The sequence below is a fragment of the Apaloderma vittatum genome, unplaced genomic scaffold (genome assembly GCF_000703405.1).
Source record: "Apaloderma vittatum isolate BGI_N311 unplaced genomic scaffold, ASM70340v1 scaffold9799, whole genome shotgun sequence".
NCBI lineage: Eukaryota > Metazoa > Chordata > Aves > Trogoniformes > Trogonidae > Apaloderma > Apaloderma vittatum.
The window spans coordinates 94280-111050 of record NW_009735784.1 but is presented as its reverse complement, the minus strand read 5'-3'; the positions used below and the strand labels follow the sequence as shown (position 1 = coordinate 111050).

Genomic DNA, 16771 nt, shown 5'->3' with positions numbered 1-16771 from the left:
GCATTCATTAATATTTTCAAAAAACTAACCTTGGAAACCAACAGAAATGCTGAAGGATTATCACACTAACATCAAAGCCGTAGTAGGTTTCAAACAGTGCCATACCATAGTTCCAAGATCTGTGTAGCTCTGTTTTCTAATGCAATTTGTAAGGTAAATCAGTGTATAACAAGTCTTTGAGGATCCTCTATGAATTTGCCAATGTGTTGTTAACTTGGTAAATTTTACTACAGTCCTGTTTAAAATAAACCCATGTCCATCCATGTTTTATTTTCTTTAACATCTGTGGTTTTGATACAGTAAACAAAAATATCATCTCAAAACATCACAGAACCTTAAGGAAGAAGATTGCTTTTTATATATATGTGTATATCAAAGCAGAAGTAAAAGCTTGATAACCTGCTAAATCCTTGAACTTGCTGCCAAATTTGAGCATAGAGTGAATCTTCATTGCCTACGTTGTAATGGCTTATGAACTGTGAATCTTTCATGTTTCTGCTTCTAGCTGGCACTAGAAAAACATTCACTTGCATTGTCGTTCGGGTGGTTTTTATTATTTTTTGGTTTTTTTCCTTAGCAGTTAGATAATTTCAAGTGTGTTGTTTTTACTTCTTTGGAGAGAACCTTGCTGTTCCTTGTGGGGGGCAGAGGGGTCAAGGTATAAATAAATACTTGTTTCCCTCTCCCTTATAGGAGACCTACAAACAAAAAAGAAATAGAAGCCATTAACCTACCTTGTTCAGGGAGAACACTAAATCAGCACAATATGGCACAGCATAGTATTGTCCTTGGATTATTCATGATGACTGTTTTATCACTGTTGGATGGAAGTTCAGCTTTCCTGTTAAATCAACGTCTGAAGGGAAGATTTCAAAGAGACCGTAGAAACATCCGGCCAAACATCATCCTTGTTCTTACTGATGATCAGGATGTAGAACTTGGTAAGAGCCCAACGTATGGAGAATTTTAGCTCACGAGTATGGCACTGCTTTTCCTTGGAGCTAGATTCTTACATTCAGAATAGGTGTGGGGTTTTTTCAGTGTGAAAAAATGGTAGGAAGAATCATACGTAGCAAAAGTTTAAAGCTGCTACCTTTGTGTAGAAAAAGTTAGTCTTAATTCAGATTGTCAGACTTGTGTTTCTGTGGACATATGAGACTCCTGCTTACCTCTCCTCGTCTAGACACCTAAATTGTGCTTCTGGCAATTGCAAGTATAACCTGGGAATGTACGTGCCAAAGCAGTAGGTTTAAATTTGTAACTGATTATTGCACCATGTAATTACTGAGGCGTTTTTTGTGTATAATTGCAGACATACATCACATATACTATTTTAATTTTAATTACTCAAATGTTACCTAACAAGAGTAGTCATACTATTCTTGGTATTGTCCGTCTAGATGTGTGGTTAATTACTGACCAAACCCACTTAGTATGAAAAGGTTCTACGCTGGTATTCAATGCTACGTTTATTGCTGAAGAAAGGAGATGAAGATTAAACTCGTGCTTTGCCTAATGATTTGGAATAATGAATTAACTGACAGAGTTTGAGTTTTGTTCTGTTGCCTGAACAAGCTTGTATTTACCAAATGTTGTCTGTAGTTAGGAGAAGTGATTAACACATATGAGTTTACATTAATAATTTTGCATTGGAAATATGCTTTTAAGTGAATATAAAGCCTGGATCATGTGCAAGATGAGAGCTTGTGTATGTGTGGTCTGGTGGGGTTTTCTGACTGTTACTGCATCAAATTTCTATTATGGATGCAAAAAACGGGTAAACAGACCTCACAGAAGAAACAACATGATAGTAAAGCTAGTGAGCTTGTATTACTTCTCAGCTAGATGAGTAAGTTTATAAATTAATCACAGCAGCATGGCAGTGTTCTCAGAGATCCTTTTTATCAGTATTTCTGAATGTCTGAGGAATCATACATGTCACATTCTTCTCAAAGATGGTGAGAAAGCCTGCTAGGGCAGTAACCCCACCAAACACAAATGCATTTCAAATTAGTAGGATCAGAAGATTTTGTTGTTGTTGTTGTCATTTTTTTTAATGGTTATTTGGATCACAGATAAAGCAGTTTCAATAATGTATATCCACAAGAACTTAAGTACATTATCTTGCAGACTCAGAAGGTGGTCCTAAAAAATTTATCAACTTCTATTTTATGCTAGCCTGCTTGTTTCTGATGCAATTGTCTAAGTCCTTTGGGCAGTATATTTCTCTTCTCTGATAGTCTGATGCTTTCCAATTTCAAGCATAATGGGCATGTGTCCACGCAAATTAGGATCTAACTAAGGAAAATCCATTTGGTGAAGCTGAGATTTGATAATTGTCATGTGCTACTAATGGCTTTGTGAGACCCAATATTTGTTTGAATTAATTTTTATTCTTGTCTACTGTCAGATGAGCTGTCCAAGTTAATCAAAATTGCCATTTGTGGGGATTGTGGTTAATGCATTTAGGAAAGATGAAAACAAGATGTGAATTACAAAGGAAAGCTAAGGAAAACTTGGGAGCTATGAGAATGTAGCAGAGAAACCTGTGCATAACTGAGATTTCATCTGCTTCTAAGAATGTTCTATAACCGATGGGTGTTGTAGCTTACATTGTTCATTTGTGACTATTTTTGAGGGAAAAGGGAAGACAACATTATCTCAAGTGCTCTTAACTAAAGCCTTTACCTAATTTAAGATAGATTTAACAATGTACCAGTCGCGGGTGGAGTTTACCAGAAGGAGTGTGTTGTCCTTTCAGGAAACCTTTTAAATGATTATTTATTTGCATTACTTTTGATCATGAGTTTTACTTGGGGAAACCAAACCTCAGTCATGCATTAAAAAAAGAACACTGGTGAGAGGCTGATGAAAAGGATGCACAAGCTCCAGATCAAAGGAGAACAAGTGTGAATTGTAATGGATACAAATGGGAGAAGACAGATGGTGAACACCAAGAACTACTGAAATGGACACATTTAGGTGACTGTCTAATGAAAAGTTGTACTGACAAGCAGAATATAAACAAGAGGAATATACTGACAAAGAGAAAGAAAGAATTAATTAGAAACCAAGACCTTTTTTTTTCCTGCTAGAGCCATTTAAGTCCAAGTTGCTGTAATGCTGGTGTCCCCTGTGTGATGGACTCAGCATCTCCAGTTTAATTAGTTTTGCCTACTATATTGCTGAAGTTTAACAAATGAACTTATTTCATTATCTCATAGTTGGAGAAAGGTCTAATTATTTAGAATATATTTTTGCCATGTTGGAGAAAAATGAATGAGAGGTAATTTTGTACGTTCCTACATCTTCCTCTGAAATACTGCAGAAGTGGCATGGGAGAGAGTTTTTCTTTGTTATCGTACATGGAGATTAGGGCCTTAAAGCTTTGTTGAAATTAAATATTAGGAAAAAAGAAATGAGCATGTTCAAAGGCTGTCTAATGAGCTTCAGACAGGATAAAATGAGAAGATTTTAGGGGACACCTAATTAACATTTGGAGGTTCAGTTAACTTACGTGTGTGGATACTGCTCCTTGTGCTTCAGAGTGTAGACTAAGTCACTTGGGACTTAATGGAAGTTCTTCAACAACTGGAGCTCACTAAAACTCATGTAAATTATTATCTCTGACAACAAAACATAACTAATGAGAAAGTCAATAATATTTCATAAGTATCTGGTAGATTTTCTTCATTAATGTTAGTCAAAATATCATCCCTATCCCTAAAGTGAGCTGTGAAGACACACTAAGCAAAATTATGGATACCACACAAATTTCAAGGGGAATTTCAACCTAGGTTTTGCTTCACTGTGGTCAGTGAGCAGCATCAATGCATCAAATTGATTAAATGTTCACATTTTCTCAGTAGTCCAATAGGTATTTCTTAAAAATAGCTTAGAGATTTCACATTTAACTACTAAATCGCTTCTCTTTATTTTCGGTGGTTTTAGACAGGGAGCAGAACATCTTCTGAATTAAATATTGACACTTCAAAGCATGACTTCCCTTGGTACAGCCACTAATGAAACCCCAGAAGGTTTTCCGACGCAAAAGGTGATTTGGTTAGGTTCCAGTTCTGATTAATATGTTACCACAGAAAAATCAATTTCTACTTTTCCTCTCAATTTTATGTTTGTATTGGAGGCAAGCTGAAGAAAAACAAGTTTTGGTTGGCTGGTTTGATGCTGCTTTAAATATTTAAAGCTGGCCTATTTAATATTGTACAGATGAGTATGCTGGATTTTTACCTTCCACTGATCTGTCACTCTGTGTTAGTTCTCAAGCTGAGGAAGCAGATTAGATCATATGTTTTTGTATTAAGGACTGTTGATATGTAGGGCCTTGTCATTACAGCAGTTTTATTAAAGAGGGTTACCGTCCCCAAGGGGAGTCTTAACATGTACTGTTATTTATGCACAGATGCCTCTGTCATTTAAAGGGGTTGTTAAATTGTATTTTAATATTGGGATGACAAACATTCTTTTGGTCTGCCTGTTTATGCTTGGGCTAGCTCATAAGACAACATGGAGGAAGTGTCTGCAGTTTTCAGGCTCATATAATGTATAATTGACTGTTATAATTAACTGTGTTGTTAGTGCCTTTGAGCACTAACAGTTATCCCACAGCAGGGAAACAAAAAATCTTGTTTTCTTCAGGAACTTCTTTTTGGTACCTGAAGCTTAGTAAGTTCTAAAGGAGGCATGCAGTACCCTGCTTTGGTTCTTGTCACAAAGTGAGGGGTTGGAGATTACTCTGACCTGAGAAATGCACAAACAGATTTTTAAATTATTTTTTAAAATATTAATTTCAACAAAACTGTTTCAAGAAAACTAGTACCGTGGCTTTTTTTAGGTGAAGTGACCCACAGTAGCAATTAACCTTCCTTCGTGGTGCCAGAGAGTCAGATTTCCTATGTGGCTTATGACCATTTTCCCTCCAGGATTTGAGTCCGGGTTATATCAATGTGCCCTGCATCAAATCGACTTCCTGTTGCAATTTCATAATGAAATCCCTGCCTAAAGAGCATAGAAGAAACCTAAACCCATTATTGACAGAAACAACATGCAGTTTGTGCCAGATGGTTGCAGGATGCATTGATTAAAGCTGAATTATTAATCCAACTCAGCCTAGGGTAAGTTAGTCCCAACCCTACTCCAGCATGAACCCATACCTTTGTGTCCGTGTTGTCTGTTGGCTTTCCCTGCTCATAAGAAGAAAGGAGGGTTGCTGATGGAAAGCTTTACTCTCCTTTGCAAGGCCATGCTGATGACAGGTACCATTACAAGTACTTGAGAAAATAGAAATTCTTCCTAGATCCAGTATAACTTACTCTCATGCAGTTTTAACTATTGGGCACCAATAGATGAGGGAGACTAAATATCATTTTTCTTCCGGTTCTTGGTGTTTCTGCATGTTGGAAGAACTCTAACATGGATTCAGTTTTAGCTGGGTGGATGTCTATGGTAAAGATTTAGTCTTTGTCCAAAGCCTTGTCTTAAATAGGAAACAGAACAGCTGTTTGACAGTAGTGTAGCTTTTAGTGATTCTTGACAAAAAGACTTTTACCCTTATTACCCCAATTCATCTGAGTCCCTGCCAGTTAAATTTGCTTGGGTTTAGATGATGGCTATAAACTACATGGTGTTATCTGTTCCAAGTAGTCATCTAAAAATCTCATTCTGCAGAACCAAACCTAAGAAAATTTACGGAGTTTTAGGTAACACTGTTATCAGAATGGATCAAGTAGGTAGATTGAACTCGGTGAACTAGTTGCAGAAATCCTTATGAGGGCTTCACTTTGTCTTTGGTTCAGCAAAAGTTACAGAAATCAATACCTGCTAATACCTCACATTAGGGAAAGGAAGATTTTATCTAGAGAACAACTCTAGTAGACCCTACAAGAGGGAGTCGGACTAAGTAATCTCCAGGTCTCCCTTCCAGCCTTAATGATTCTGTGATTACAAGCTTCAGCCTTTTGCAGAGGGTTGGCACAAAAGGCAATTCATCAGGTATCATCTGAAACCCAGGATTAAATAATGCTTGAGGAGTATGCAAACTTTGGTCAGGGTTGCTGCACGAAGTGAATTTCACCCTCAGGCCACATCATCTCAGCCTAATTCATGCTGGTTCTTGCCTTCAGCTACTGGAACGGTGCTAGTGGCTCCAGGAATGCTGCGCAGATGGTGCAGATAGTTATAGTGGTAAATCTTGAGCTTAGAGAGAGAGAGAAATTAAAAAAGCCATATCATCTATGTCAACAGGTTTGAGTTAAAATTTAACTTAAGACTTCAGTAAAGTTAAAACAATGAGATGACTGCACTAGATGGGGGTGAGCGATCTCTTTGGGCTTGGGTTCACTATGAGATTACAGTGCCCTTACCTTCCTGTGCTTCATTCTCGTCTCTGATGTAACAGGTGTGTTAGCTCTTGTGACTGAAACAAGAAAATAATTCTGATGTGTTTTTCTTCTTCCAGGTTCTATGCAGGTGATGAATAAAACAAGGCGGATCATGGAACATGGAGGAGCTCATTTCATCAATGCCTTCGTGACAACACCCATGTGCTGCCCGTCTCGCTCCTCTATTCTAACGGGGAAGTACGTCCACAACCACAACACTTACACTAACAACGAGAACTGTTCTTCTCCATCCTGGCAGGCTCAGCATGAAATACGTACGTTTGCAGTGTACCTCAACAACACGGGATACAGGACAGGTAAGAGCAAGGCTGGCTCTGTCTGAGAGCTTCCCTATACTTACCAAGACAGAGGTCAATGTATAAAATACTTTAATTTGTTCTTGAAATGGACTGCAGCACTGCAGAATGCTAGAGCCTCAGGCTTGTGTGTAGGTTTATCTTGCTTACAATTTTACTTGAAGGAATAAAATAAGAAAAATAAAACAAACCAAAAGTAGGAAACAAAAAAAACCGCAGGCTCTCTTCAGAAGCTGGGAAGGATAAAATAATGTGCATGTTTGAACCAAAGGCATAGTACATTTAGAATATGCCCCACAATTGTTTGAAGTGCACAGAACAGACAAGAAAAGTGCTATCAAAAGGCATTAGTGATTTGAATTTTTCATAAAAGAGATACATTAGTCGAACTATGAATGCGAGTGAAGGGACTGCTCCTTCTGTGCTTAAGGGCAGAACTGTCGGCTGGATTGGTTCCTCTAGACAATCCGTTCCCAGAGAGGTGTTTGAGATAAATAACAACTAAGGAATAATTGGCAAGATCACAAGTACTGCCGAGAAACAAATTATGTTCTTTGCGTGCCGTGCTTCCTAGGAACAAATATCCTGTACAAAAGATTTCAAAAAATATGTAGCGTGTGTTTCACGTGCATTTCCTTCTTGTGTTCTCCAGACGTGAGATGTAGGTTCCTTGCCTGCTGGGGTTTTGTCACTTTGCTTGCTAATGCCTTTTGTCATGATGAGAAACAGGCATAAACCTGCTTCTGTTTGTGTTATTTATAGTGTGTATACTATAGTATATGTTGTAGTGTAGTTGGTGTAGGTAGTACACTTTCCTTAGGTTTATGGTATTTGAGGCTTCCAGAAGCTAGTGTAAATTTTGAATAATAACTGTAAGAAGACCATTTTTTTCTTTCTAACTATTCACATGAGTTTTACATGTTATTGCTGCAAAGTCTTGGTCTTAAAACAAATAGATAATTTCCTTGTTTTGTTTTTTTTTTTTTTAAATGAAGACCTAAATTAATATGGAAAGAAAGAGGGGAAGTGCACTTTCCTAATTAATTGGTTGCTATTTCCCTCCATTTATCATTCCTGGCACTAATACTAGAGATCATATGAATTCCGCACCAAGGTTAATGCTGATGTGGTATTCTTCGTAGATGATTTGCTTTCTGTTTACTGATGTTTGTCTATTGTAACAGTTTTTCTATTTAGTGACTATACTTTGAGCACCTGCAGTTTCTCCTACCTTGCACAGATATTGCAAATGTCCTGCTCTTCATATGCCTTATATTTTTACTCTAACTTAATGTTTAAATCTAGATGCAAGATCTTAGTGAATCTGTATTACAGTTTCATTCTCCCTCTCTTACTTTACAAACTAAATTTACTGGAACACACAGGAATAGTACTTTTACAAGTGCAAAGCAATCTTTGGGTGTAAACAAGGTGCTCATTCAGATAGTTAAAATGTTATTGTATAGTAATGTTTTGAACTTGTGTAGGTGATGTTCTTTTCTGATCTCTGTGAAAAGTCTTGAGTTATCCACTCAAAGATGTCAGCAATAAGAAGGTATTTTTCTACCTTTTTTTTTTTTTTAAGATCTCAGATTTGCCTGCTTCAGAAACAGCATGAAATTATACTTTAGAATTTGTTCACTTAGTTTCTCAAGTTTCAAAATAACCTGCTGAGGAGAGTATTTTGGAGATTATGAATACAGTTTCTCTGAAATGGAGAGTCTTCCTTGAACATGATTGCAGTGAACAAAAGAAAATCTGGAAGGCACAGGAGTTCATTTGTAAGGGGTTTTTTTAATTATTTTTTTGAGGTCCATGATAGTATTGGTTTGCCCTGCAAATATGAACTTTATCTTCTTGGTCCCTGTTATTTTTGCCTTTTTTTTTAAAGGAGAAATAAAAAAGGCCATGAGGAATAAAGCCTTTTGAGGCTTGCTTTTATATTTAAGTTCACAACCTTGAAGTGAGAAAGCTGTTATTATGGAAGAGAGCTTGGCTGGTTCTTCATTCATAAGCCAGGCCTTTCCCCTGTGTTTTTCTCTTTTCTTTTTTCTTTAAACTTGAAGAAAGAAACTGTACTCTCCTACGCCACTTAACCTTCCCCTTGTTTTTCTTTTCTGCCAGTTGTTTTGCATCTCCTTCCTCTCTTCTCTATTCATTGTGATCTCCTTCTGTTTTCGTGTTTGAAAAAGACGATTCTGCTGGGCACCATGCTTTGTGCCTTGTAGTATTTTCCCTGTGGCGATGGCGTTTGTGGTTTGGATCTCCACAGACTTGTGCTGCTGCTCACGTGTTTGGAGAACATGCTGGTGCAATGCGGGTGGGTGCAGATTTCTCTCGCACAAATTGCACATAAAAAGTGTAAGAGGAGATGGAAAAGGTGTGACTTTCCTGTAATTGTTTCTTGGTTCCAGCCTTGATTTTCAGTTCTGTATTTTTCAGCTTTTGCACTTTAAAAAGTTTGACCAATTTTGTAAGGCACTGGACTTGGCAGAATAGAGGTGAAAGAAGGAGACTGAACTCGAGGGAAGTTCTTTCTTTGGCTTTAACTGTCAGGATTTTGACCATAATATGTAGGACTCACTGTCACTTTATGGGATCAATTAAAATAAATATGGTGACAATGCAAAGGGTAGGTTTTCCTTCTGGAATGGAAGCCTTTGAGGCAATAGGCGTTACAGGTATGTCTTCCTCTGCATTAAGCTGTTTCTAATACAAAAAAATACCTGTGTCAACTGAAAAGCTGTGTTCTCTTTACATAGCCATTACATGTAAATATCAAGTTCCCAGTCTCAGTATATTAAGAAATCAGTCTGATTTTGAACATCTTCTCACATCATTGTCCTATTATATTGTAGGAAATTAAGCAAGAAAGACAATTTGTGTAAACTAACCCAGTCAAATGATGAATTAATCTTTAGAAAAGTAAGTGTAAGCAACATCTGAATCATCACTAACTTAAAATAGTGGATGCTAGTACTTCTTCTTGGAGTAGGAGATGATTGGAATGCAAAAGAAACAAAGAGATCCCGTGACAGACATTTCTGAATGTCAGATAATTTCTCTGCCAAAGGTTCTTGTGTAAACATTTACAGAAAAAAAGGTTTTGTTTTCCATGAACATACACGTCTCTTCCTGAGAGACAGCTTTTAAAATGCACAATGGCTTGCTGCATGCTTGGGTCTTGCAGTAACAAATGCCGAGATGTTTTATTAGAATACAGATTTAAACTTTCTCTTTGACGTTACTTAATGAGAAAAGCCTCTCTCTTCCATTTGCCTAGCTGGCTGAATGATTAAAATTGGTGACTGATTCTAGAATATTTTTTCAGCCTTATCTGCAGTCAGGAAATGAAAAGACATGTTTATCTTACTAAATTCAACAGAATTAGGGAGGGTGGGCCAAATTCAGCCTGGCAGAAGGACACTTTTGCTTCAGTGAATCTTCTGAGAGTGTTTGGTTAATTTATGTTAGGGCTTAACACGGCTCAGTATGCAGCAAATGCAGTACACCTTTTGGCTAACTTAGGGCCTTGTTCCTGTTGAGCAGTACCCTATAGTACAGCTGACCCTGTAGAGTTAAATCAACCAATTAACAAAGAAAAAAGCTGCTACTTATATATTAATATAGGTCAGTATCTCACTCTGATGGTAAGTCCCTATATGAATTATGCAAGGACTTAATAAATGCACCAGTTGTGTATTTTGAACCTGGAGGGAAGTCATTGTGGGAGGTCCATCTCTGCCATCATAAAAAATTTCTTGGGAATAAAAGTAATAATCATTCTTAGCACTTTCACAGGGCTTTGCAGTAATTAACTAATGAATTCATTAAAATTCAGTGACAATCTTCCATTTCCCCCCATTAATATTAGACTAGGAAAGTACAGTGGCTGACTGCATTCAAATAATTATTTTTCCACTTCGCTGTCTGAGCCTTTGACATTTTGAAGTGATTTTAACATAAAATTGTAAGAAAGAGGAGAAAGGCTATTGCTAAATGTTTATTAAAAGAGGAATAAACCTGAAAAATATGTGACCAGATTTTAATTCCGAAATACACGCCACAATAAAAGTTCTTAAATTATCAGTTCTCTCCTGTAGAGTTTGGTCTCCACAGTAGTTGCTGGTTGGTATTTTTTATTAAAGAAATACTTAAAAACTTATCTGAAGTTGATCTCCATGTGTAATTGACTGGTAGGGAATAACTGGTGACCTAAGGAGTCCTTTGGTTTCTACAACTTGGGCAGCGTGGCTAGAGCCCTTACTGGTGAAGACTGAGGTAAAGAAGTCATTGAGAACCTCCGCCCTCTCCATATCCTTCATGACCTGCTGTTCCTGTCCGGAGAGAGGCTACATCTTCCCTGACCTTCCTTTTATCACTGGCATGCCTATAAAAGGTTCCCTTGTTAGCCCATGTTTATCCCGTGTCTCTAAAAGTTTATCTTGTACTGGTGGCCTTGATGTTGGGAAGTGTTTTGTGGCAAATCCGAATGGTTGCTGCCAAGGAATATGAGCATACAACGAGCTGCGCTGAGCTGTCCTGCAGCTTGGTGCTCTGAGCCACGCAGCCCGCCAGCACTCCCTTTCACCTGTGCTGCCCGGTATTGGAAATGATGCTGTTGTGCTGCACTAAGTCATCTTGTTCTGAATTCTAGTCAAGATTGATGATATGAAGACTGCCATTCCTAGTTTGTTTTCCTTTAGCTTTCAGGTGGTGTCTGAGAGGAGATGTTCAGAAAGATATTTAGGTCTTAAAGTTCTCGCTGTGTTTTGTGAGCTGTGCCATAGGCGTTAGTGAAAAGGCGCTTTGACTCCAGTTCCATTGGGAACTTGCTCACCTGAGAAGGACAAGCAAGACTTGGCTCACTGTCAACATTCTTCAGTTTGATTCCTTGTTGACCATTTCAAAATATTTGGTTTGTGCCCTTTTGTTTTATTTGGCCTCATCTGCTCCCCTTCGGCCAATTCCCCTGATTCATTAAATAGATCTTGGCACTGATCCTTGGCCACAACTGAGGAATGTGCAATGCAAATTCAGGAAGAGGAACAAAGGTGTCATAAAGATTACTGTGCGCTGCTTTTGTCCTGCTAGATATCAGACTAGTCCCCTGGTATAACAAGAAAGCCTGTAGGCTGTTCGAACTGCCATAGCTACCAGTCACTGTACAACATGGGTTTTGCAACTACTATGTTTCACAACTTGTAACGATAATTTTTAGTTCAGTTACAGAGAGGAGTTGTGCATGTAAAGGCTTTTGCTTTTAGTACTACTCTCTTTATGTCCCAGTGATCTTTAAGAAAAGGTTGTGCTGTCAGTGTACGTACTGAAGGTTAGAAAAAAAAATGGGCCCTCATAAAATAGAGTAAGTGCGTATGTATACATCTGTATACATATGAGAGAAATCTCCTTAGTCAAACTGGTTTTAATGAATTCATCATTTCAGGGGCTGGTTTAGACATTCAAAAGAAAAGAAATAGCAAAAAAAATACTTGGAGCCCAAGTCTTCCTAAGCATCCTGAAACGGATGGAACTAGGGGGATGTGAGAACAAATGTGCTCTTAAGCCCCTCTTTTCCTCCTTAAAAATACTCTAACACTAAGCAGTTCACTGTATTTAGAGGTATTACTGCTAATGCCCTACCTTTTGATCTTTGCAGTAGTGTCCTATGTCATGTTGTCACTAAAGGTGCCCACTGGAACTGTTTTGTAAAGGTGACTTTAGCACTTAAGAGTTACTGGGTTTTGGAAAATCCAGTCAGTTATTTTGATATTTAACAAGATCTGATGTCTCTTGAAAAGTCTTTCCCATGGAACTAAATTTAATACTAAATTACAGGATTTTATCAAAAAACCTCTGTACCTCTGCTGTAAATCCATTAATTTCGCTGGGTTTATTCCATTGTACATTGTCAGTTTAAAGAGTGTATTTGGCCGTGATGTGAATGGAAAGCTCAGTTGACCTTTGGGCTTACTGCTTGTTACGTGTGTACTTAGCCATGCTGAGAGTGCTTTCTCCTCTGCCTTCCTCTGATTGTCTCTTAAGAGGACAAAAGGTACTGAAAGAATAAGGTTGAAAATGTCTCCCCTTCCCCTGATCCAAAACCAAAGAATTGCTCCAGTGTTGCTAATTGTTTGAGGTTTGAGCTGGTGAGAGCTGGGAAGAGCTGCTATCAGATACAGGAGTAAAAGATTTGAGAGTGGTAAACAAATCCCTAGGAGTAACTAAGATTTGCAGCTCAAAATCTAAGTTGATACCTGGAAGGTTGGCTGTTGAAATATGTCAGAAAAACAGTGCTTTAAATAAATCTTTAAACTTTTTAATGCAGGATATTCATGTTTAAATGTAGAGGGTTAATGGCTTAAAACATGTGTTTAACTTTACAGTCGTGGTGGTAAGTGCGATTTAATGGGCTGCTAATAGGTGGGTACAGCTAAGTAGCATGAAAGATGTGAAGAGAGGACTCCAGGAGGAGGGATGTGTGATCTAAATATTGACCTTACTGGGTAGGAGTAACAAAAAGCTGATTTTTTCTTTTTTTTCAGCTTCAGAATTTATTATGAAGCATGAATATTTATAAATATGTTCCTAAATTCTAAAAACCTGGACTCATGTATATTTAACTGCAGATAGTCCTCATAAGTCACCTAGTCAGTCCGTCGTAGGTTCACTGGCTAATTCAGGCTGGAAGGGAGTGAAGGGAGCCTTAGGAGATCTTTCTTCCACCACCTGCTCAAAGCCAGCCCCTGGCCCCGTTGCTGAGGGCTTTATCCAGTCTAGTCTTAAACATCAGCATTTGGAATTGCATGGTGTTTCGGAGCCAACCAATTTCACTCTTTGTCTCTTCTCTTTGTGAGAAAGTTTTTCTTTATAACGAGGCTGAACCTCACTTGTTTCAATCTGTGCTGGTTCTTTCTTGTCCTTTCACCATGCACCACCATGAAGATCCAGGCTTTGCCTTTGCAGTAATCTTCTCATAGGTGGAAAGGTTCTTGGGTCCCCCTGAAGCCAGCCTAATGTTGCTCTACGGAGTGTATTTTTCTAGTGTGTAGCCTGACCTGGCTTTCTGTCGAGCAAGAGCTTTACCTTTCACTGCTTCCTGACAGCGATAGGTTACATTCTGTTGGGAAGTTATTACTAGTACACCCTTCATACATTCCTTTCTTGATTTCCTTCTTACTTTGCTTAAAATGAACCGAAATGGTATGATCGTACTGTTAAACAGGAGTGGATAAGTGATATTGGCCAGTAGTTAACAAAACTCTGTCTAAACTGACAACTAAGTGTGGTCAGAATCAAAGCTGCCAAATCAGGAAAGTGAACAAAAGACTGAGATTCTGTGTCTAAATCTAATCTGGCAGTTTTACACTCGGGGACCTCTGAGTTCCACTGCATTCCTGTTTCTGTTATATCCAACTCTCAGTGTCGGGCAGTCCAAATGGAATAAAAGGGGGTGAATGATTCCCTGCATCATTTCATTGATGCATCCTGAATTACCTTAGTTTTCAGTTTAATGCATAGTTTTGTGAATATCCTTTGTAGATGCCTTTTTAATTGTGTTAAATATTTTTAGGTAGGTATTGGGGGGAAAAAAGTGTTTAAAAAAAAGGGGAAAAAATCCCCAACAAACTTGTAGAGCTTCCATGTTCCATCCCCATGTGTTGCCTGATCTAGTTGAGAGGCATCCCTGCCCATGACAGGGGGGTTGGATTAAGTGATCTCTAAGGTCCCTTCCGGCCTAGGGCATTCTGGGATTCTATGACGATGTAGATGAGTGATAGGACTCCCTTGCACATGATCAGTGGTGGTAAATGATGCCCTGATGTCCATTCTTCTGGTTGTGCTTTTGCACTGCCCTGGACAAAATGCTAGATCTGCTTTTTAAGCAATGAGCTGTGGCCTTGGTTTATCTATGGTTGTGTTACATTCAGAGCAGACCTTTGTATTAATTGGTAGCACAGGGAAAATTCTTTCATGTGCAATTTTTATCCTTACAGGAAGAGTTCAAAAAACAAAACCTCTTGTAAGAATTCCACGCCATACCAAAGAATTTTCCAGATGCTTATCATTGAAGGTTGAGACTCTGAGAAAAGAACCCTAGAAGGTTATGAACCCCTGCGGAAGTGGTAACAGTGTACAAAGGACTTAATTCTTGCGTATCCTGCTTTAGGAGAAACGGTGTTGTGTACTATTTAAAGCAAAGGAAAACCACATTTTGAATGCATCTGTTAAAAACAGCCACTTGAATGTTTTTTAATGATCACTTCATGGACTGGGTATAGGAACATGGCTGAGCATATCAAACAGCCGTCTCTCTGAATGTTTATTAATGAAATCTTGGAGTGATTTGGAATTGGATGTATCGAGAGCATGTGTACTCTAGTGAGCAGCTGTCTCTGGTGGTGAACTAATCTGATGAGAGGAGAATTTGTATTAGAGAGAATCTTTACAGTCCAAAGTCAAAATCTTTCTCCAGCATCAAGAGAGCTTTATTGTAACTCGGTATTTTGTACTGCAAAGGACTGATGTTTAAACATTTTCAAATAAAAAGCCTTTAGACATCTGAGAAGGAGAGGGAAAAGGAAAATATGTGGAATGGAAGGTTGGAAAAAGCAGATAAAATTATTTAAAGCACTTTGACATCCATGAAAGATTATAAAGACATCCTGAATGTACAATGGAGGGTATGCAAAAGGTGCGGGAAGGAACTTCCGCCAGACTTTCCTTTAATGCCTCTGCAGAATAACAATGAAGTAATTCTTTGCAGAATGCCTCTTTCCTGAATTCTTCAGCCAAAGCTTCTAGGAGAAGATTGGTTCCCGTGAGCAGAACTGCCAAATATATCTCTGTTTGGATGTAACATGTTGAATGGAGGACAAAAGGCTTTGTACTGCCTTGTGCGTACCTGCTACTGGAGTCAGTGTCAGAGCTTCAGTCCTGTGTCCTTTGTTACTAAGACAAGAAAAAATCTGCGTCTATATTATTGCCCATAACTGCTCTGAGTTGCCTTTTGTTCTTTAAAAAACAGAAGTTGTTCTTAAATCAAAATAATTTGAAAAAGTATGTATACTGTATAAATGCAGTCCTTGAGTAAGGTGATAGTTTTCATCTACAGTGGAGTAGATTTTGCTTTGTTCGTTTCTGCTAGTTTACTTTCCTTGGTTAAAGAAGACATCATGAGGTAGTTCAGACAATGAAAAGCTTTTTTCCTGCAGCCTTCTCATCAGTCACTTAACACTTTTTGAAGGGGCTCATCTGTAAAACAGCATAACACCTTAACTGCTTTTGCAAAATATTTTATGTGAAGTATTTTATGCAAAATAAGTGTAGCAAGTGTAAAGATCTTTGTGCTATATCATTACGGTAATGCTAACTTTTATTGCCAGACCATTCAAAAATTGAGATCTGAGCTCTGGTCATGCCAAGTCAGATGGTGAATTGTGGCGCAGTCTGCAGAATCACCTAATACTGAAAAATATGTTCCTTTACATTATTTATTTTTTTTACTAGAGTAGTGTGAAAGCATTATTGGGTACATCATGTATTTTAGAGAATCACAATCTGATGCTTCTAAGCTTCCTTAACTATTTTCTGGAAAATAATTTATGTCTGTATGCTAGTGGCTTGCAGAGCAAGGCTAGCATATACGTAGCTCTTCTGAGAGAATGGTTCAAATGCCTGCCCTGTTCTGTAAGAATCCTTGTATTCATTCTGAACTTGTTCTGCCAAACAGGCTGCTGCTTTATTTCTTCTCTGCAGCAAGTTTAAAATCTCATTGTATTTATGGTCCTCATTTGTCATCATTTCTCCCAAGCTTGCCTCCTATTAGTGACTTCACTGTTTCTGCCAGCTCCTTAGGTGGAGATGGTTTAAGTGGGTGTAACCAAAATGAAAAATGTAGCTAAATTGGGTGATTCAGAGTAGGATGAGATAATGTGGCAACTGGCACTATTTTAAGCATTCTCTGTTTTGTTCCTCTGACTCCGACTGTATCAGGCACTAAAGAAAATAGAGTGGTAATTGTGATCCTGTTTCATATGTAGTCAGGTTGTAAAT

The 16771-nt window shown here is 38.1% G+C and overlaps 1 protein-coding gene across 2 annotated transcripts in view; it reads left to right on the top strand.

The window, feature by feature from the left end:
* The first annotated feature begins 712 nt into the window (after positions 1 to 712).
* The window catches only part of SULF2 (sulfatase 2), a 58416-nt gene continuing 42357 nt past the window's right edge, over positions 713 to 16771 (top strand). For both annotated transcript variants that reach the window (XM_009876717.1, XM_009876718.1), the window contains exons 1-2: positions 713 to 941; positions 6476 to 6715. In XM_009876717.1, coding sequence (XP_009875019.1) covers positions 767 to 941; positions 6476 to 6715 — 415 coding nt within the window. In that variant the 5' untranslated portion in view covers positions 713 to 766. The remainder of the gene's footprint in view (positions 942 to 6475; positions 6716 to 16771) is intronic.